The sequence below is a fragment of the Bombina bombina genome, chromosome 1 (assembly GCF_027579735.1).
Source record: "Bombina bombina isolate aBomBom1 chromosome 1, aBomBom1.pri, whole genome shotgun sequence".
NCBI lineage: Eukaryota > Metazoa > Chordata > Amphibia > Anura > Bombinatoridae > Bombina > Bombina bombina.
This window is the reverse complement of record NC_069499.1, coordinates 604,670,499-604,694,306: the sequence shown is the minus strand read 5'-3', so window position 1 is coordinate 604,694,306 and position 23,808 is coordinate 604,670,499. Positions and strand designations below refer to the sequence as shown.

Genomic DNA, 23,808 nt, shown 5'->3' with positions numbered 1-23,808 from the left:
AAATTGAAAACTTTAAAAAAAGTTTCTGAATCATGAAAGAAACCATTTGGATTTCATGTCCCTTTAAGCAACATTTTGAGCAGCCTTGAAATGGTACAGACATTATGAGTGCAATACTGTTGTTTTTTTCATACAGCATTAAATTTAGAGGCTTGAAAGCGCTGACATTCTCATAAAATATTATAGAGCAGCATCTGAATTGATATATTCCGAAATGGGAGCACAGAGTAAAGTCAGGTATTTGCCTGCTGGTAAGTCTGACCTCGGTAGTAGGATTTTTAATAAATGCCGTTTTGAAAGAAGAGTTGTTGACTATTTCAATGGGCATGGTTTACAAGATAAAAAATATTGGTCTTCTTCACTAGATCTTAAACAAACCTGATTTTTTCTTTTACAAGTTTAAGAAATTAAAAACCATGGTAGAGATGAATATATATTTACCTAGTTTTCAGAAAGTTTTCTTTCACGCTGTTCCAAATAAAAAACTAATTCTAACTTTAAACGGGGAGGGGGGAATATAGTCTATTAAAAATAATGGTTATGGACTCCTTTGAAAATAGTATAAATTAAAGAAAAAAAAATCTGTAAATTATTTTGATATCTAGATGTACTAAGTTTTATTTTTATGTGACTTTCTGTTCTGATGCAGGCAGTGGTAATGCAGGAAGGTACCTGCTCACAGAGCACGGACCAGAGGCAGCCGAGCGATACAAGGAGCTCCTCCAATCAGCTCTCACTGGTAAATAGAAATTCAGCAGGTTGATGCTACAGTTTAAGCAGCCAAGAGGCACACAAGCACATTATGAAATCACTTACAGTATACAGTACACTGTCATTAAAGGGCCATACATGTTGTTTAAAATTGCATGCTCTATCCAAACCATGAAAGTTCAATTGTAACTTTACTGTCCATTTAATGCTATGTAAGAAGACTGCAGAGCGGGTTTTCGTTTTTAATATTTTATGTGGCAACTCGATTAAGCACGCATGCTTTCTAGGGAAAATGCACTTCTAGGATATCCCATTTGTGCTTCCTGAGAATAATTGCAGAAGCCAGACAATTGGGTTACTGGTTCGAGACAAAAGCTGTTTTTTTACACTTTGCTGTGTCTAAGTACAGAGTATTTTGTTGTTGTCTGTTTTTGAATGTATGTTCATGTCCGTATGAACCAAGAGCAATTTATTCCATACATTTCTTCTTAGTTATAGTATCAGTTTAATCAGCTTTAACTCAACCTGTTTTGATGTAAAAGTACTGTTACTGAGTTTTATATGTGACTTCTGAAACTAAGCACAAAGTTCTTTTTACCAGTTGCTACCCTTCAAACAAAAAACAAACAATAAAAAAAAATCCTATATTTAAAGGGATAGAAAGGTCAAAATTGAAATGTGCGTAAAAGCTGTTTTAAACAGAAGCATTTCTGCAATGAACTTTCATTAGCAAAAGTGTTTCTAGAATAAGTGATTAGTGTTTTCGAGCAGCGTACGCTCATATGCTGTGAGTACCCCTTGCACCAGCTGTCACACCTCCCCTTTTCTGAGAGTCAGCAGTGGCTTGTTAGACACAAATGGAGTTTTCACTGACACAGTACACATCACTGCCAGCTCTATAGGCAGACACGGTGTTTGACTCCTGATCCTTTAGGCACACCCAGCATATGTACATATGCCGCTGAAATAGGAATAACTTTTACTAGAAACACTTTTGCTAATGGGAGTATATTGCAAACATGCTTTTGTTTAAAACTTAAATGCTTTCATGCACATTTCAATTTTGATCTTTCTATCTTTTATTTCTGCTCATTAATTCAAGGGAAGCGGCTGGCAATAAAAGCTTTGCACTTAGTTTCAGAAGCAACAATTGAAAATCAGCAACAGCTGTTCACCAACTTTCACATAACAGGGTCCAAGCTGAGACACCCTTATCATTATTATTATCAGTACTGTCTATAGCAGGCAATAGGTATTGTTGTTTATTTCTGGCTGTCACTATGTGGCTGTTGGCAACAACATGTATTATGTCCTTAAAGGGACACTGAACCCAAATTCTTTCTTTTATGATTCAGATAGAGCATGCAATTTTAAGCAACTTTCTAATTTACTCCTATTAGCAAATGTTTTTCATTCTCTTGGTATCTTTATTTGAAAAGCAAGTTTAGATGCTGGCCCATTTTTGGTGAACAACCTGGGTTAAATTCATCCACCAATAAACAAGTGCTGTCCATCATTCTGGACTTTCTTTTTCAAATAAAGATAGCAAGAGAACGAATAAAAATTGATAATAGGAGTAAAGTAGAAAGTTGCTTAAAATTACATGCTCTATCGGAATCACAAAAGAAAAAAATGTGGGTTTAGTGTCCCTTTAAATCTGTAGAGCCATTGGCAAACTGGGCACTGCATACGGCCTTTATAGGTTACCTTGAGTCCTTCATCTTTTTTAAATATGGAATATCAATTTTTAACCCTTTAAAACACCTGATCTCCCTATCCAGTTTCAACCCTCCCATTCCAATATATCTCTTGCATACAGTGTATACAACATTTTTGCACTGGGTTTACTACACTGTTCCGCCTGTTTGTGGGTATGAGGTGACACATGCAGACCTTTGATTGATGTTTATAGCCCATCACTACCTTGTTCTCAGAGGGTGACACAATAGAAATCCATAGACCATGGTGTGTCCCTCACACAGTGACTCAGAAGTAAGCTAAGGAAAATTGCGTCTGTCCTTTTTCCTGGTTGGGGGGGGGGGGGGTGACAGAGGAATGTGCCCCAGACAAAGCCTGGTTTCTTCAAGAAAGGGCATGAGAGTCACAATCCGCCCGGTGAAAATTCCTATAGAGGGGGAAAGAGTTTACAAGCTCCCCCAGCATTCTCAGCTTCTGTTTCTCTGTCACTGAGTCTCCATCGCCAGCACTTTCTGATCTTCACTTCTTCCCAGGGGCTATCACCTGCCCTCATTGTCACCTCTGTAGAAGGTAAAGATGTTACAAGTTCAGTACAATGGGCAAGCTACTCTTAATACAATCATTTTGGTTGTTTTCTCTGCTAACACTATATATTCTGCTCCAATGGGATTCTTTTCTTTCTGTGATCTTCCTCTCGACTACAGCTAAGAGCTTCATCCACTAACCTCATTTACTAACACTGTCCCCTTTATTTTACTCTATAGCACTTTCTGTTGACAATTCACCTTCTTTCTCTTGGGTCTAATAAGATTTAGTCTGTCCTCTACTATAACTGGTTCCCATTTCTAAGTCTACTCATCCTCCGCACTTTTCTGTGCCACACTCTGCTCTCCCCTCTCTCTCTCCCAACACATCTTGTGCTACCTTTTCTCTGAAATAAACCACTAAACCCTGCACTCCCTTGTCTAATGACATTGTGACATTCATTTTCTAGCACTCTATCCTTCTATATCTGCTATTTATGCTAACAATGTGCCCTGACCTCCTAGCCCATTTCACACTATTCTCTGCTGACCTCTCTTTTCTAACACTGCACCATTTGTTCTTTTCCATAGATCCGGAATTCTGATGAAATTCCAGACCCTCCAATCCTCTCCGAGATGAACTTGTGCTGGAGTGAAATCAAGAAGAAATCTCACAGCTTAAGGTAGAGACAACTATAAAGATATTATACTCCACCAGTTTGTATTGTGTATATGATAGAACAGTATCTTTACATTGTAAAATATTTGTTACACAACCTAATGTTAAAGGGACAGTCTACACCAGAATTGTTATTGCTTTAAAAGATAGATAATCCCTTTATTACCCATTTCCCAGTTTTGCATAACCAACACAGTTATATTAATATACTTTTAACCTCTGTGATTATCTTGTATCTAAGCCTCTGCAAACTGCCCCTTTATTTCAGTTCTTTTGACAGACTTGCAGTCTAGCCAATCAGTGCCTGCTCCCAGATAACTTCACGTGCACAAGCACAGTGTTATCTATATGAAATACGTGAACTAACACCCTCTAGTGGTGAAAAACTGTTAAAATGCAATCTGAAAGAGGTGGGCTTCAAGGTCTAAGAAATTAGCATATGAACCTCCTAGGTTAAGCTCTCAACTAAGAATACCAAGAGAACAAAGCAAAATTGCTGATAAAAGTAAATTGGAAAATTGTATAAATTACATGCCCTATCTGAATCATGAAAGTTTATTTTGGCCTAGACTGTCCCTTTAAGTTAAAGCTATTGGAGCCTAGCAGGAAATATATTATTCATTGCTTACTGTGAGATAAACATAACTATATTACTCCAAAAGGACAAACCTGGCAAAACCTTTTAAAAAAAAAAAACAACATTTTTCCTTAGATGGAAAAAAGTTTTGTACAATCTCCGTTTATAAAACAAATCTTCCTATAGATTATTCTATATACATGATACTTACCCTTAACCCAGTAAACATCAGTGCCATTAAGTCACTTTCCTCCTATATAGCGTTGGTTATATAGCAGGGCAATGTGTGTGAACTAAGTATATGTGATAACAGACGTTAAAGGGACAGTAAACACCAGAATTTTTTTGTTTAAAAAGGTAGATAATCCCTTTATTACCCATTTCCCAGGTTTGCATAACCAACACAGTTATAATAATATAATTTTTACCTTTGTGATTACCTTGTATCTATGCCTCTGCAAACTGCCCCCTTATTTCAGTTCTTTTGACAGACTTGTATTTTTAGCCAATCAGTGCTGACTCCTAGGAGCTTCATGTGCCTGAGCTTAATGTTATCTATATGAAACACATGAACTAACGCCCTCTAGTGGTGAAAGACTGACAAAATGCTTTCAGATTAGAGGTGGCCTTCAAGGTCTAAGAAATTAGCATATGAACCTCTTAGGTTTAGCTTTCAACTAAGAATACCAAGAGAACAAAGCAAAATTGGTAATAAAAGTAAATTGGAAAGTTGTTTAAAATTATATTTACTTGACTGTCCCTTTAATTTAAGAGTCTCATAAAATTGCACTCTTTACCATGAAAGTTTAAAGGGACACTGAACCCAAATTTTTTCTTTTGTGATTCAGATAGAGCATGCAATTTTAAGAAACTTTCTAATTTACTCCTATTAGTAAATGTCCTTCATTCTCTTGGTATCTTTATTTAAAAAGCAGGAATGTGATGCATAGGAGCCGGCCCATTGTTGGTCGAGACCCTGGGTTATTCTTGCTTATTGGTGGCTACATGTCAGCCACCAATAAGCAAGCATTATCCATGGTGCTGAACCTAAAATGGGCTGGCTGCTAAGATTTACATTCCTGCTTTTTAAATAAAGATAGCAAGAGAACGAAGAAAATTTGATAATAGGAGTAAATTAGAAAGTTGCTTAAAATGTCATGCTCTATCTGAATCATGAAAGAAAAAATTGGGTTGAGTATCCCTTTAATCATTGCGGCTGCCACACATGATGGCAGAATCTATAGAATTTTGTGCTTATTGTGTTCTAGAACAATAGTCCCGAGTACCCCTAACAGGTTGGGTTTTCATAATATCTTAACTAGAACACAGGTGAAATAATCAGCAGATCAGTAATTATAGTTACTGCCCTGCTCTATCCCATCAGATGATTATTTAACCTGGGCTTTAGTTAAGATATAATGAAAGTGGTACTTAAAGACTGAAGTTGAGGAACATTGCTCTAGACCAGTGATTTTTAACCTTTTTTTTGCCGTGGCACACTTTTTTACATTAAAAAATCCTGTGGCACCCCACCATCCCAAAATTTAAAAAAAAATCACACATTGTAGCCTAATACAGCATATATATATATATACACATTCACACAAACACACACATACTGTATGTATTGTGCTGTTATGCCATGCCTCCTACAAACTACCCCTGCACTGGGAGTAAAAAACAAGCAATGTTTAAAAAATATGTCACACTGTTGTCAGTCTGCCGTGGCACACCTAAGGATCTGTCACCGCAAACACTAGTGTGCCACGGCACACTGGTTGAAAAACACTGCTCTACACCACAATAACCACAATATTCTATAGCTTCTGTCATCATGTGTGGCAGTCACATTGTTCATGCAGGTCCATTTTTAACACCTAAAGTGACACCTAAAAGCAGTTAAACAACTCCTTTTAGGAGAGTTAACCCTTGTTGCTGTCTGCCTTAAAAGCACAATTTGCCCTATCTGCCAGTGCCCTGGCTTTCTATACCACAATTAGACATATCCATAACCCTGTCCAAGGGCTCTGAACACTAACTGTTGCTATTACTTGGAAGGGGCTCAAGTGTGATGTTGGACTCTATTTCCCACTGATGGTATGCCGAGGTCCTGTGTCTGTTAGTAATCGCTTGTATTGGATATATCTTGTCCCCCTAGCCACTACTTATGAAAAGGTTTTTTTGTATTTAAAGCCCTCTCTGAAATTAGAGCTTTGTGCAGTTTTTCTTTCATCAGATGGTCCACAAGACATCACATGAGGGAAATTACCCTCCAGTCCACTAGGAAGAGGCAAAAACAGCCCAACATACCAGAACTTTAAATCCCTCCCACTTACCCTGAATCGTCAGGCAATTTTTTGCCTCCAAGATGGATTGAGGTGAATTCTGATCTACTCATTGATAAAAGTTAACTGATCTGATACCCATTTCTCTTGTTAAGTGTATCCAGTCCACGGATCATCCATTACTTGTGGGATATTCTCCTTCCCAAGAGGAAGTTGCAAGAGGATCACCCACAGCAGAGCTGCTATATAGCTCCTCCCCTCACTGCCATATCCAGTCATTCTCTTGCAACTCTCAACTAAGATGGAGGTCGTAAGAGGACTGTGGTGTTTTATACTTAGTTTATTTCTTCAATCAAAAGTTTGTTATTTTTAAATGGTACCGGAGTGTACTGTTTATCTCAGGCAGTATTTAGAAGAAGAATCTGCCTGCGTTTTCTATGATCTTAGCAGAAGTAACTAAGATCCTTTGCTGTTCTCACATATTCTGAGGAGTGAGGTAACTTCAGAGGGGGAATAGCGTGCAGGTTTTCCTGTAATAAGGTATGTGCAGTTAAAATATTTTTCTAGGGATGGAATTTGCTAGAAAATGCTGTTGATACCGAAGTAATGTAAGTAAAGCCTTAAATGCAGTGATAGCGACTGGTATCAGGCTTATTAATAGAGATACATACTCTTATAAAAGTGTATTTTAAAACGTTTGCTGGCATGTTTAATCGTTTTTTACATATGTTTGGTGATAAAACTTATTAGGGCCTAGTTTTTTCCACATGGCTGGCTGGAATTTTGCCTAGAAACAGTTCCCTGAGGCTTCCCACTGTTGTAATATGACTGGGAGGGGCCTATTTTGGCATTTTTTTGCACAGCAAAAATTACAGAGACATCCAGCTTCTTCCTGCATGATCCAGGACTTCTCTGAAGGACTCAAAAGGCTTCAAAAGTCGTATTGAGGGAGGTAAAGAGCCACAGTAGAGCTGTGGCAGTTGTTGTGACTGTTTAAAAAACGTTTTTGTCATTTGTTATTCCGTTTTTGGTATTAAGGGGTTAATCATCCATTTGCAAGTGGGTGCAATGCTCTGCTAACTTATTACATACACTGTAAAAATTTAGTTAGTGTAACTGCATCTTTTCACTGTTATTTCAAAATTTGGGAAAATTTGTGTTTCTTAAAGGCGCAGTAACGTTTTTTATATTGCTCGTAAACTTGTTTTAAAGTGTTTTCCAAGCTTGCTAGTCTCATTGCTAGTCTGTTTAAACATGTCTGACACAGAGGAACCTACTTGTTCATTATGTTTGAAAGCCATGGTGGAGCCCCATAGGAGAATGTGTACTAAATGTATTGATTTCACCTTAAACAGTAAAGATCAGTCTTTATCTATAAAAGAATTATCACCAGAGGGTTCTGTCGAGGGGGAAGTTATGCCGACTAACTCTCCCCACGTGTCAGACCCTTCGCCTCCCGCTCAGGGGACGCATGCTAATATGGCGCCAATTACATCAGGGACGCCCATAGCGATTACCTTGCAGGACATGGCTGCAATCATGAATAATACCCTGTCAGAGGTATTATCTAGATTGCCTGAATTAAGAGGCAAGCGCAATAGCTCTGGGGTTAGGAGAGATACAGAGCGCGCAAATGCTGTTAGAGCCATGTCTGATACTGCGTCACAGTATGCAGTACATGAGGATGGAGAGCTTCAGTCTGTGGGTGACATCTCTGACTCGGGGAAACCTGATTCAGAGATTTCTAATTTTAAATTTAAGCTTGAGAACCTCCGTGTATTGCTTGGAGAGGTATTAGCTGCTCTGAATGACTGTAACACAGTTGCAATTCCAGAGAAATTGTGTAGGCTGGATAGATACTATGCGGTGCCGGTGTGTACTGACGTTTTTCCTATACCTAAAAGGCTTACAGAAATTATTAGCAAGGAGTGGGATAGACCCGGTGTGCCCTTTTCCCCACCTCCTATATTTAGAAAAATGTTTCCAATAGACGCGACTACACGGGACTTATGGCAGACGGTCCCTAAGGTGGAGGGAGCAGTTTCTACTTTAGCAAAGCGTACCACTATCCCGGTTGAGGACAGTTGTGCTTTTTCAGATCCAATGGATAAAAAATTGGAGGGTTACCTTAAGAAAATGTTTATTCAACAAGGTTTTATTTTACAGCCCCTTGCATGCATTGCGCCTGTCACTGCTGCAGGGGCATTCTGGTTTGAGGCCCTGGAAGAGGCCATCCAGACAGCTCCATTGAATTAAATTATTGACAAGCTTAGAACGCTTAAGCTAGCTAACTAATTTGTTTCTGATGCCATTGTTCATTTGACTAAACTAACGGCTAAGAATTCCGGATTCGCCATCCAGGCCCGTAGGGCGCTATGGCTTAAATCCTGGTCAGCTGACGTGACTTCAAAGTCTAAATTACTCAACATTCCTTTCAAGGGGCAGACCTTATTCGGGCCTGGCTTGAAGGAAATTATTGCTGACATTACTGGAGGCAAGGGTCATACCCTTCCTCAGGACAGGGCCAAATCAAAGGCCAAACAGTCTAATTTTCGTGCCTTTCGAAATTTCAAGGCAGGAGCAGCATCAACTTCCTCCGCTTCAAAACAAGAGGGAACTGTTGCTCATTCCAAACAGGCCTGGAAACCTAACCAGTCCTGGAACAAGGGCAAGCAGGCCAGAAAGCCTGCTGCTGCCCCCAAGACAGCATGAAGGAACGGCCCCCTATCCGGAAACTGATCTAGTGGGTGGCAGACTTTCTCTCTTCGCCCAGGCGTGGGCAAGAGATGTTCAGGATCCCTGGGCGTTGAAGATCATATCTCAGGGATATCTTCTGGACTTCAAAGCTTCTCCTCCACAAGGGAGATTTCATCTTTCAAGGTTATCAGCAAACCAGATAAAGAAAGAGGCATTCCTAAGCTGTGTGCAAGACCTCCTAGTAATGGGAGTGATCCATCCAGTTCCGCGGACGGAACAAGGACAGGGATTTTATTCAAATCTGTCTGTGGTTCCCAAGAAAGAGGGAACCTTCAGACCAATCTTGGATCTAAAGATCTTAAACAAATTCCTCAGAGTTCCATCATTCAAAATGGAAACTATTCAGACCATCCTACCCATGATCCAAGAGGGTCAGTACATGACCACAGTGGACTTAAAGGATGCCTACCTTCACATACCGATTCACAAAGATCATCATCGGTTCCTAAGGTTTGCCTTTCTAGACAGGCATTACCAATTTGTAGCTCTTCCCTTTGGGTCGGCCACTGCCCCGAGAATTTTTACAAAGGTTCTGGGCTCACTTCTGGCGGTTCTAAGACCACGAGGCATAGCGGTGGCTCCGTATCTAGACGGCATCCTGATACAGGCGTCAAGCTTTCAAATTGCCAAGTCTCATACAGAGATAGTTCTGGCATTTCTGAGGTCGCATGGGTGGAAAGTGAACGTGGAAAAGAGTTCTCTATCACCACTCACAAGAGTCTCCTTCCTAGGGACTCTTATAGATTCTGTAGAGATGAAAATTTACCTGACGGAGTCCAGGTTATCAAAACTTCTAAATGCTTGCTGTGTCCTTCATTCCATTCCACGCCCGTCAGTGGCTCAGTGCATGGAGGTAATCGGCTTAATGGTAGCGGCAATGGACATAGTGCCATTTGCGCGTCTGCATCTCAGACCGCTGCAATTATGCATGCTAAGTCAGTGGAATGGGGATTACTCAGATTTGTCCCCTCTACTAAATCTGGATCAAGAGACCAGAGATTCTCTTCTCTGGTGGCTTTCTCGGGTCCATCTGTCCAAGGGTATGAGCTTTCGCAGGCCAGATTGGACGATTGTAACAACAGATGCCAGCCTTCTAGGTTGGGGCGCAGTCTGGAACTCCCTGAAGGCTCAGGGATCGTGGACTCAGGAGGAGAAACTCCTCCCAATAAATATTCTGGAGTTAAGAGCAATATTCAATGCTCTTCTAGCTTGGCCTCAGTTAGCAACACTGAGGTTCATCAGATTTCAGTCGGACAACATCACGACTGTGGCTTACATCAACCATCAAGGGGGAACCAGGAGTTCCCTAGCGATGTTAGAAGTCTCAAAGATAATTCGCTGGGCAGAGTCTCACTCTTGCCACCTGTCAGTGATCCACATCCCAGGCGTAGAGAACTGGGAGGCGGATTTTCTAAGTCGTCAGACTTTTCATCCGGGGGAGTGGGTACTCCATCGGGAGGTGTTTGCTTAACTGGTCCATCGTTGGGGCAAACCAGAACTGGATCTCATGGCGTCTCGCCAGAACGCCAAGCTTCCTTGTTACGGATCCAGGTCCAGGGACCCGGGAGCAACGCTGATAGATGCTCTAGCAGCTCCTTGGTTCTTCAACCTGGCCTATGTGTTTCCACCGTTTCCTCTGCTCCCTCGACTGATTGCCAAAATCAAACAGGAGAGAGCATCGGTGATTCTGATAGCGCCTGCGTGGCCACGCAGGACCTGGTATGCAGACCTAGTGGACATGTCATCTCTTCCACCATGGACTCTGCCTCTGAGGCAGGACCTTCTAATACAAGGTCCTTTCAATCATCCAAATCTAATTTCTCTGAGACTGACTGCATGGAGATTGAACGCTTGATTCTATCAAGGTGTCGCTTCTCCGAGTCAGTCATTGATACCTTAATACAGGCTCAGAAGCCTGTCACCAGGAAAATCTACCATAAGATATGGCGTAAATATCTTTATTGTTGTGAATCCAAGAGTTACTCATGGAGTAAGGTTAGGATTCCTAGGATATTGTCCTTTCTCCAAGAGGGTTTGGACAAAGGCTTATCAGCTAGTTCTTTAAAAGGACAGATCTCTGCTCTGTCTATTCTTTTGCACAAGCGTCTGGCAGAAGTTCCAGACGTCCAGGCATTTTGTCAGGCTTTGGTTAGGATTAAGCCTGTGTTTAAAACTGTTGCTCCCCCGTGGAGCTTAAACTTGGTTCTTAAAGTTCTTCAGGGAGTTCCGTTTGAACCCCTTCATTCCATTGATATTAAACTTTTATCTTGGAAAGTTCTGTTTTTGATGGCTATTTCCTCGGCTCGAAGAGTCTCTGAGTTATCTGCCTTACATTGTGATTCTCCTTATCTGATTTTTCATTCAGACAAGGTAGTTCTGCGTACCAAACCTGGGTTTTTACCTAAGGTGGTTTCTAACAGGAATATCAATCAAGAGATTGTTGTTCCATCATTGTGTCCTAATCCTTCTTCAAAGAAGGAACATCTTTTACATAATCTGGACGTAGTCCGTGCCTTGAAGTTTTACATACAGGCTACTAAAGATTTTCGTCAAACATCTGCCCTGTTTGTCGTTTACTCTGGACAGAGGAGAGGTCAAAAAGCTTCGAAAACCTCTCTCTCCTTTTGGCTTCGGAGCATAATACGCTTAGCCTATGAGACTGCTGGACAGCAGCCCCCTGAAAGGATTACAGCTCATTCTACTAGAGCTGTGGCTTCCACCTGGGCCTTTAAAAATGAGGCCTCTGTTGAACAGATTTGCACGGCTGCGACTTGGTCTTCGCTTCACACCTTTTCAAAATTTTACAAATTTGACACTTTTGCTTCTTCGGAGGCTGTTTTTGGGAGAAAGGTTCTACAGGCAGTGGTTCCTTCCGTTTAAGTTCCTGCCTTGTCCCTCCCATCATCCGTGTACTTTAGCTTTGGTATTGGTATCCCACAAGTAATGGATGATCCGTGGACTGGATACACTTAACAAGAGAAAACATAATTTATGCTTACCTGATAAATTTATTTCTCTTGTAGTGTATCCAGTCCACGGCCCGCCCTGTCCTTTTAAGGCAGGTCTAAATTTTAATTAAACTACAGTCACCACTGCACCCTATGGTTTCTCCTTTCTCGTCTTGTTTCGGTCGAATGACTGGATATGGCAGTGAGGGGAGGAGCTATATAGCAGCTCTGCTGTGGGTGATCCTCTTGCAACTTCCTGTTGGGAAGGAGAATATCCCACAAGTAATGGATGATCCGTGGACTGGATACACTACAAGAGAAATACATTTATCAGGTAAGCATAAATTATGTTTTTCCTTCTTAGTTCCTACAAAGGACAGATGGGTAGACAAGGAGTTTTTTAGCCAGGCACTGATCAGTCTTTCCCTGGTATGGAAATGTCATAGGCCTTCCAGGTAAAATGCAGATGTATGTGCCTCTGGCCTACAGTGTGCTGCTCCTTGTGTGATTCACAGCCCTCTCCAAGTGAAATGTTGGTTTATCTACCAATTCCCTGTATTGTAGAATGCTGTTCCTTGTGAGATCATTGGCATCATGTCTGCAGCTTTGGTAAGCATAGTGGACAAAACGTTTGATGTAGCAAACAGAAACAATACCATACTGATTGTGTTTTAAACACAAACTGAAGATTTTTTTAAAGAAAAAGATTAGCAAACTTTTTATTGCAAAACACGTTTACTTTTAGGAACAAATAAGGAACTAAAAGGAATACCAACTTGATATCCATATTTGTCTAAAGGTTTGTTATACTGTACTTGCTGTTTTTTATATTGTATTTCCAATTTTATAAATTATCAAATATGATTAAAAAAAATTAGAAACATTTTTATGAAGTAGTGAATAAAAGATTCAAATTTAAGAGCAATGGTACTAAATTTTTACTGTGTAACTGTTTTTTGGATACTTCAGGCGCATCTGAATACTAATTTTTAAAGGATAGTAAACGCCAAAAATGTTATTGTTTAAAAAGATAGATAATACCTTTATTCCCCAGTTTTCCATAACCAACACAGTTATATTAATATACTTTTTACCTCCGTAATTACCTTGTATCTAAGATTCTGCTGACTGCCTCATTCAGGCCCATTTATCAAAGGGCTTGCGGACCTGATCCGACACTGCGGATCAGGTCCGCAAGACCTCGTTAAATGCGGAGAGCAATACGCTCTCCGCATTTAACATTGCACCAGCAGCTCACAAGAGCTGCTGGTGCAACGCCGCCCCCTACTGACTCGCGGCCAATCGGCCGCCAGCAGGGAGCTGTCAATCAACCCGATCGTATTCGATCGGGTTGATGTCCGGCGATTCCTGTCCGCCTGTTCAGAGCAGGCGGACAGGGTTATGGAGCAGCGGTCTTTAGACCGCTGCTTCATAAGTTGTGTTTCTGGCGAGTCTGAAGACTCGCCAGAAACACGGCCCTTCAAGCTCCATACGGAGCTTGATAAATGGGCCTGCTTGTCTCAGATCTTTTGACAGACTTGCATTTCTGGCAGTTAGTGCTGACTCTTAAATAACTCCACGTGTGTGTGAGCACTATGTTATTCATATGAAACACATGAACTTGCCCTTTAGCTGTGAAAAACTGACAAATGCATTCAGATGAGAGGCGACCTTCAAGGGCTTAGAAATTAGCATATGAGCCTACCTAGGTTTAGCTTTGAACTAAGAATAATGAAAACAAAGCAAATTTGATGATCAAAGTAAATTAGAAAGTTGTTTAAAATTGCATGCCCTATCTGAATCATGAAAGTTTAATTTGGACTTTACTATCCCTTTAAGAGTCAAACAATTTCCAATTTTATGTTTAATTGGGTTATTTGGATGCTTCATTTTCTATATTCTTTGCAATAAAACATACACATTATTTCTTATAGCGTATTTTGAGCCAGATTACAAGTGGATCGCTAAATATAGCTTTGAGAAATGTGCGCTGGTAGACCTTGCGTTCGCATTGCTAGGAATCATTGCACTCACAAGAGTGCTCTTCCATGGGCCCCAATGGGAGCCTCGTTCTCATGCAGTCAGACATCATGAGTACTCTCGCAGCACTGGGCGTAAGTAGCGCAATGATGGCAGCAAAGTGTAAATATATATGTATATGATTGTATACGTATATATTTATGTGTTAATATGTGTATATACACATATTAACACATAAATATATAAGCATATACATACTGAATCTATGTACAAATTACATATATCATTGTGCCATGAATAATGTGTCATAGGCTATAAAACATCACCTCTTCTATAGTGAACTACTGCTCTCCTCTGGTGAATCCTCTCTCTTTTTACTTTTAGCTGGTTCAAAGAGGGCTATCTGATCAGGTTATCAATACTCATATTTCCTGATGTGCTGCTAAGTGTGCCACTACAATTTCTCGCAAATTCCTACATTAATACAGTTTTTACAGGACAGTCTGGAGAAAATGGCTTATCAGCCATTTCTCTTGAGGGTCAGATATTGGCCTTATATATTTTGTATCACAAGACAAGCTTCCTGATATTCAGAAAATGTTCCGGCCTTGCTCCGTATCAAACCTGTCATTAAACCAGATTCTCCTCTGTGGAGTCTTAATCTGGTTCTAATGGTCCTTTAGACCCTCCAGTTGAACTTGTGCATAGTTTAGGCCTACATCTGTTATCTTGAAAGGTTCTATTTCTCTTGACCATTTCTACAGCCAGGAGAGTTTCTGAGAAACCAGCTCTATCTTTTAATCCTCCTTACACCTGATCTTTCATTAGCCTAAGGCTGTTATTCAAACCAGCTATTCCCTTCTTCCTATTATAGTATCTTTGGATAACATTAATCAGGAAATTGTGGTGTTATTATTATGTACAGCTCCAAAAAATTCAAATGAGTAACTTCTTCATAACCTGGATGTTGTGAGAGCATTAACTGCAGTTACTCTATCCGTCTGGGTTAAAGCCATGATTTGTAAGGCATAACTGGTTGCGGGGAAGACTTCCCCCAAGTGCTTTACTGCTCATTCCACTAGAGCTGTTGCCACTTTTTGGGTCTTTTGTATTGAGGCTTCTATGAAGTAGATTTGTAAGACAGACTTGGTCCTTTTTGCATATTCTTTTGATGTATTTTTCTCTTTGGTGTGTATGCCTCTTCTGAGGATGCTTTTTGGCAGCAAAAGTTCTGTGGGAACAGTGCCTGACCAGTAAAGTACCTGCCATCACTGTTTGTACCGCCCCATTACATGGTGGTCTTTTGGACTTCACTGCTTAGGTATAGATTCCCACATGTGATCTCCCATGGACTCTTACCATCTGATGGAAGAAAACAAAATGTATGCTTACCTGATTAATACATTTCTTTCATGATGATGAGAGCCACAATCCCATCCCTTCTTTTGACAGGTTGGTGACAGTACTTGCTTTTCACTAAATTTGACTCACTTTGTCTTTCCTACTTTTCTGTTTTTTTCTCCCATCTGCTTGGCTTTATGTATGGCGGGGGGGGGGGGGGGTGATTTAAAGCTCTGGTGTGTTGTTTTTTTTTTTTGCCTTCTCTTAGTGGACTGGAGGGTATTTTCCCACATGTAATGTCTTGTGGACTCTCACCGACATGAAGAAATTAAATTAATTTATCAGGTAAGTATATATATATATATATATATTTTATTTGTTTTTTTAAATATTTGTTAAAAGGGGCCTAGGGCTTGTGTTTCTCATACGTTCCATATGAAACAGCTTACAATTGTAGTGACAAATGTATTATGACAGCACCCAAGCAAGAATGACAGCTGTTCATTTAAATGGAACCCACTATACCATAATGGTGACAGCATTCTATGTGTCTATTATGTGCATTTTGTTTTATTGCATGTTGATTACTTTTTCAAGTGACTGCCCTGACCTAGTTACACCAGCCTCAAGGCAGCCTATAGATCAATGCAGATGACTCAAAATAAAGAATCCTCTTGATTGAGTTAACAAGTTCCACAGCAATACCCTTACTGTCACCTTAAGTTACCCAATACAAACCTCCCACTGCAACACCCCTCAACACACAAGGCCCTTCCTGCATAATGCGTAATTGAAAAACCTCATTAATACTTAAGCACCCAAACTCCTTAGGCCCTCTCCTAACCAAATAAAAAAAACACCTTTACTAATCAAAAAAATAAATAAAAAATCACTCAAACTAAACTTCTAAATTTCCTTCTTTAGTTCCATTTTAAGGTTGTTAAATCTTTCAGTCAGTAGTAATATGATCCCACTCAGTTCTCTTCCTTACTATTGTTGGAGTCTAGTCCAGGATTTTTTTCTATTTACTTTTTTTTGTAAACCTTGTTGTTTTCCTATCAGATTAACCAATCAGAATGTGGATGGGCTCACTGTATGCATGTGGGTAGGGGCCATGATTAAAATGGTGGGGGTCTGCTATAAGGGGATGATGTTGAGGAGTCTTTTGGTGTTGGGGGCTTTGCAGTACCAAGAGAACAAAGAAAATTTGATAATAGAAGTGAAGTAAAAGGGGTCTAAAATTGCATGCACTATCTGAATCATGAAAGTAAATTATCGGGTTTCATGTCCCTTTAAGGTTACTTGGCAGTAACCCTGATACCTATGTCATATGGGTACCAGTGTTATAGAAGCTAGGATCAAAGGGTCCTCGACTGATGTATATAGCAGTCACCCCTAACTTGTCATATTTTGTATGATCCAGTCACACAACAAAAAAATAATTATATTGCTGTTAGAGTCAGTTTTATAATTACCCTTTTTTATAAACAAGAATAGAATTTAGCTTACTTTTAGTATCTTTGAGTGGCAACCTCCTGCTATGCTTAATATGGAATCTTAGGTATCTATGAAATCAAAGTAAAAATAACTTTGTTGGGAGTATACTGTGTTTTCATCTGTGTGGTTAGCTCACAGAAAAGATAGGGAAAAAAATAAACACAGACCTGCCAGCATTTAGAAGTAAAACCTGCGACTGGAGAGCTGAGGTTGGAATCTTGTATATGTAGGGCTGACTTAGGTGCTCTAGGGTAAAGCTTTGGCAGTCCTAGTTTGGTATAGCCTGCCCAATGAGAAAGAAGGATCTGGGGTCTATACAACCTTGGGCAGGGTTTTAGTATTTCATGGCAGGATATGAGCACCTCCAGGTTTTATTGAAAGAAACCAGTACAAGATAAACAAAATACAGTGGAACAGAGACTCCAAATTGGGACACCACAGGAGTAAAGCTGATGAGGGCATTGCAGTAGAAATCACCATTGTTTTATTGAATGAGACTGCAAAGGCTCATCTTTATTTTTCTCAGTAAAGTAGCAGTATAGTGGCAGAATCGTACTGCAAAATGTGATTAGTAAAATTATTTTATTTTTTTGTTTCTTGATGTCATACAAGTTCAATTTGATTATGTCATACAAGTTCAATTTGATTACATGTGCCTGCACATATTGTAGAATTGTCTTCGATCAGCCCTCTCTGAAATCAGTGCATTGTATATTTTGTACATATATGTAACATAGATTTAGTATAAGGTACTTTTTTCCATGGCTGTAATGTTTTTAACTTGTGTCACAAATTTCATAATCTGCACACAATAACTTTAGCTATATTAGGAAAGTAGAATATTCTAGTTTTGTTTGTAACATGGCTCTTATATCTTCATTTCTATAATTAAAATACATAAATGGGTAATCATCCAAGCCAGATTTACGCTACTGGAATCCCAAAGCACAGGTTAATTAGAGGCTGTTGTGGACAGGGTAGCCAACAAATCAGGGAAAAATGTAATGTTAAATTTAAGAAACTTAAGTATTTACAAATACCACAAATATGTCTCTGATAAACAGCAAGATATTGAGAAGTCCAGAAGTCAAACATCAGTGAGCTATAGACTGAATGAGTCAAGACACAGAACTGAGGCAGTGCCAAGAGGAAGATTAGGAGGAAATGAGTAACAAGCTGGAAAACTGATATTCACATAAAGAGACACATGAAGTAATGAGTTAAATGAGACAGAAGAAAGCTAAGAAAGAAAACAGAAAGTGGTAGATTATCTAATTCACCTGCTAATCACATGTCAAGTGAATAGCAATACACTTGTATCAGTCTAATAATCAGTATAGGATCAGGACTGTTTAGCAGAATTGTCATGCTGAGATTTAGCAGGGCAAAATCAAGTGTGAAATGAGTGAGTAATGATCATACACATGAGAGAAGGGTTTTATGGAGTTTGTGCGCTTTTCTAAATAGTTCTAATGGAAGATTTCCCATTGAACTTTGGAAATACTGACAAAGTCAAATAGAGTCCTATTACCTGTATGCACAACAGGAGCTCAGATGTGAAGCAGAAGCATAATGGTTGGCTTTTCTATTTTTATTCCACTCATCGTTCCTCGCTATTTTTCTCAGTCTATTTCCCTCTCTTGTTCTATTCCTTTGTTTGTTGTTACTTTTTTTCTTATCCCCTTTTTGTCTCTAGGGCTCGTCTGGAGGCATTCTCAGATCCTAGTCTGAAACTTCAGCCACCATTGCAAGAGATCATTGATTGGCTTGGGCAGAAGGATGAGGAGCTGTCAGCCCAGCTGCCCCTTCGAGGAGATCTTGCTACAGTCCAGCAGTCCAAAGAAAAACATGTGGTCAGTATTCAGAAAACAATATACGTATTATAATAGGGGACATGGTGGTCTGAGATCACAGGCATATAGTGAAAGTGTCAGTCACTAAGATTTAGAGAACTCTTCAACCTCGATCACATACTTGGCGACGTGCGTAAAAACCATCGGCGTCATTTTTTTCGCACATCGGGCAATCACAAACCTGACGCAGCACACAAGTTATGCGCCTAGATTTTACATGCCGTGCGCAGTTTTTACTCCCATAGACTAACATAGAACTGCGGTCAGCAGTTGGTATCACAAAGGCAGCGCATGCACTTCGAGCTCAGAATCAATATATTTTACGCTAATTTCAGCTTACCACACATAGGCAGGCTCAGCAACCCTTGTGCACCGTACACTCGCAAGCAAGCACTCGGCCTATCAAACTGTATAAAAATGAAATATTAAATGTGTCAGGTGTATGAAAATAAGTGTGGTGTATATGTATGGATGCAATGTGTGCAATATGTTCAAATATGTCTGTGTCCTACTATTCCTCAATTCAATAATAACTCCCTCTACAGCTCCTGTGTTTTCTCCTCTCTCTCTCTCTTACTCTCTCTCTATACGTCTGCTCCTGGGCCCTGTGTTTTAGCTCAATGAACAATTCAAATACACGCAAAATATGGCGGTTACACGTGGGTTTTTATAGGGGTTTTGAATGGCGTTTTGACGTGAAGGTTTATTAATTGGTTTCGGTTTCAATTTTTACGTGTGAAGTCAACAAAAACCACTACTACTCTTTAATCTCAAATTAGACGTGCAATATACTGGTGTAAATTACTGGCAACTCCAGAAATGTGGAGTTGCGCACATTTCTGAACATCACCAGTTTGGCCTACTTACTCCAGTATGTAATATGGCGGCGTGTGTTATGTGATTCACCCGAAGTGAACTTACGGGCGACGTGGGTTTCAGCAGTTGCACTGAAACTTACAAGACGCCCCTCATTTGAGAAAAAATGATAATGTATGAAGCTTTCTAAATGTTATTGGATTTGCTTCACAGCCAGGAATATATACCCCTCACATACACAGCACATACACAGACGCACAAGCCTAATATCTAGGTCAGTAAATTTGAAACCTCCAGGCACCACAAAACACTGGCCTTGCAGAAAATAGTTACATTCTTCATCTGAGTGTGTTTCTAGCAGAAAAGGTGTTAGTGGTTTAAACACTGTTGCATGTGAGTGTTGCCTTAAAGAATGACTTAAAATGAATGTAAAGTTTAATGAAAAAGTGCCTGGTTTTTAAAAATACTCATAAAAACAGATACTTACCTTTTTCCTTATGACAGCAGACCGGGGACCCTCTGCCCGGAGCTCCTGCTGTACTTAGCATATCGATGACGAATCCGGCTTCCTCCAATCATTGCATGGCCTCACAAGCTGGACGCCTTGGGGTGCACGCAATGATTGGAGGAAGCCGGATTCGTCATTGCTGTGCTAAGTACATCAGGAGCTGCAGGAAGAGGATCGCCGGTCTGCTGTTATAAGGAAAAAGGTATTTTAAAAAAAAAAAAAAATCTTAAATGCAAAGTTTAATGAATTAAAGTGCCCCTGTTTTTAAGAGTATTTTCTTCTTAAATGGAAAGATTCCACAGCTGCATTCATTACTTTTGGGAAATAAGAACCTGGCCACCAGGAGGAGGCAAAGACAACCCAGCCAAAGGCTTAAATACTCCTCCCACTCCCCTCATACCCCAGTCATTCTTTGCCTTTCGTCCCAGGAGGATGGCAGACAAGTGTCAGAATTTTTATTTCTTCTGTTAAGTGTGATCAGTCCACGGGTCATCATTACTTCTGGGATATTACTCCTCCCCAACAGGAAGTGCAAGAGGATTCACCCAGCAGAGCTGCATATAGCTCCTCCCCTCTACGTCACTCCCAGTCATTCTCTTGCACCCAACGACTAGATAGGATGTGTGAGAGGACTATGGTGATTATACTTAGTTTTATATCTTCAATCAAAAGTTTGTTATTTTAAAATAGCACCGGAGTGTGTTATTATCTCTCTGGCAGAGTTTGAAGAAGAATCTACCAGAGTTTTTGTTATGATTTTAGCCGGAGTAGTTAAGATCATATTGCTGTTTCTCGGCCATCTGAGGAGAGGTAAACTTCAGATCAGGGGACAGCGGGCAGATGAATCTGCATAGAGGTATGTAGCAGTTTTTATTTTCTGACAATGGAATTGATGAGAAAATCCTGCCATACCGATATAATGTCATGTATGTATACTTTACACTTCAGTATTCTGGGGAATGGTACTTCACTAGAATTACACTGTAAGAAATACATAAAGCTGTTTAATAACTAGAGATTATGTTTAACGTTTTTGCTGGAATGTAAAATCGTTTTCATTTACTGAGGTACTGAGTGAATAAATGTTTGGGCACTATTTTTCCACTTGGCAGTTGCTTAATCTGTTTTTCTGACAGTTTCTGTTCTCCCTCACTGCTGTGTGTGAGGGGGAGGGGCCGTTTTTTTGGCGCTTTTACTGCATCAAATATTTCAGTCAGCAACTCATTGTATTCCCTGCATGATCCGGTTCATCTCTACAGAGCTCAGGGGTCTTCAAAACTTATTTTGAGGGAGGTAATTTCTCTCAGCAGAGCTGTGAGAATTATAGTTTGACTGAGATAAAAAACGTTTATTCTGTAATTTGTTTCCTGCTTTCAGAATTTGTTATCTTTGCTAATGGGATTAAACCTTTGCTAAAGTTGTGTTGTTTACAAGGATTGAGGCTATAACTGTTTCAATTTATTAATTTTCAACTGTCATAGATCTTCTGTGCTTCTTAAAGGCACAGTACGTTTTAATATTATTCTAATTGAATTGTATTTCCAAGTTGCAAGTTTATTTGCTAGTGTGTTAAACATGTCTGATTCAGAGGATGATACCTGTGTCATTTGTTGCAATGCCAAAGTGGAGCCCAATAGAAATTTATGTACTAACTGTATTGATGCTACTTTAAATAAAAGTCAATCTGTACAAATTGAACAAATTTCACCAAACAACGAGGGGAGAGTTATGCCGACTAACTCGCCTCACGTGTCAGTACCTACATCTCCCGCTCAGAGGGAGGTGCGTGATATTGTAGCGCCGAGTACATCTGGGCGGCCATTAGAAATCACATTACAGGATATGGCTACTGTTATAACTGAGGTTTTGGCTAAATTACCAGAACTAAGAGGTAAGCGTGATCACTCTGGGGTGAGAACAGAGTGCGCTGATAATATTAGGGCCATGTCAGACACTGCGTCACAGGTGGCAGAACATGAGGACGGAGAACTTCATTCTGTGGGTGACGGTTCTGATCCAAACAGACTGGATTCAGATATTTCAAATTTTAAATTTAAACTGGAAAACCTCCGTGTATTACTAGGGGAGGTGTTAGCGGCTCTGAATGATTGTAACACAGTTGCAATACCAGAGAAAATGTGTAGGTTGGATAAATATTTTGCGGGTACCGACGAGTACTGAGGTTTTTCCTATACCTAAGAGACTTACTGAAATTGTTACTAAGGAGTGGGATAGACCCGGTGTGCCGTTCTCACCCCCTCCGATATTTAGAAAAATGTTTCCAATAGACGCCACCACAAGGGACTTATGGCAAACGGTCCCTAAGGTGGAGGGAGCAGTTTCTACCTTAGCTAAGCGTACCACTATCCCGGTGGAGGATAGCTGTGCTTTTTCAGATCCAATGGATAAAAAGTTAGAGGGTTACCTTAAGAAAATGTTTGTTCAACAAGGTTTTATATTGCAACCCCTTGCATGCATTGCGCCGATCACGGCTGCAGCGGCATTCTGGATTGAGTCTCTGGAAGAGAACATTGGTTCAGCTACTCTGGACGACATTACGGACAGGCTTAGAGTCCTTAAACTAGCTAATTCATTCATTTCGGAGGCCGTAATACATCTTACTAAACTTACGGCGAAGAATTCAGGATTCGCCATTCAGGCACGCAGGGCGCTGTGGCTAAAATCCTGGTCAGCTGATGTTACTTCTAAGTCTAAATTGCTTAATATACCTTTCAAAGGGCAGACCTTATTCGGGCCCGGGTTGAAAGAGATTATCGCTGACATTACAGGAGGTAAAGGCCATGCCCTGCCTCAGGACAAAGCCAAGACTAGACAGTCTAATTTTCGTTCCTTTCGTAATTTCAAAGCTGGAGCAGCATCAACTTCCTCTGCACCAAAACAGGAAGGAGCTGTTGCTCGCTACAGACAAGGCTGGAAACCTAACCAGTCCTGGAACAAGGGCAAGCAGACTAGGAAACCTGCTGCTGCCCCTAAGACAGCATGAATTGAGGGCCCCCGATCCGGGATCGGATCTAGTGGGGGGCAGACTTTCTCTCTTCGCCCAGGCTTGGGCAAGAGATGTTCAGGATCCCTGGGCGCTAGAGATAATATCTCAGGGATACCTTCTGGACTTCAAATACTCTCCTCCAAGAGAGAGATTTCATCTGTCAAGATTGTCAACAATCCAGACAAAGAAAGAGGCGTTTCTACGCTGCGTACAAGAGCTCTTGTTAATGGGAGTAATCCATCCAGTTCCACGATCGGAACAGGGACAGGGGTTTTACTCAAATCTGTTTGTGGTTCCCAAAAAAGAGGGAACTTTCAGACCAATCCTGGACTTAAAGATCCTAAACAAATTCCTAAGAGTTCCATCGTTCAAGATGGAGACTATTCGGACAATTTTACCTATGATCCAAGAGGGTCAGTACATGACCACTGTAGATTTAAAAGATACTTACCTTCACATACCGATTCACAAAGATCATTATCGGTACCTAAGGTTTGCCTTCCTAGACAGGCATTACCAGTTTGTGGCTCTTCCATTCGGATTGGCTACAGCTTCAAGAATCTTCACAAAGGTTCTGGGTGCTCTTCTGGCGGTACTAAGACCGCGGGGAATCTCGGTAGCTCCATA

General features: G+C 40.3%; 1 protein-coding gene across 2 annotated transcripts in view; it reads left to right on the top strand.

The window, feature by feature from the left end:
- The first annotated feature begins 653 nt into the window (after positions 1-653).
- The window catches only part of DRP2 (dystrophin related protein 2), a 168,116-nt gene continuing 144,961 nt past the window's right edge, over positions 654-23,808 (top strand). The window contains exons 1-3 of one of the 2 annotated variants that reach the window (XM_053698952.1): positions 654-739; positions 3,525-3,616; positions 18,694-18,850. In XM_053698952.1, the coding sequence (XP_053554927.1) occupies positions 659-739; positions 3,525-3,616; positions 18,694-18,850 (330 nt within the window). In that variant the 5' untranslated portion in view covers positions 654-658. Of the gene's footprint in view, positions 740-2,881; positions 2,980-3,524; positions 3,617-18,693; positions 18,851-23,808 lie in introns of those variants that run through there. The other variant, XM_053698953.1, reaches the window with a different exon arrangement.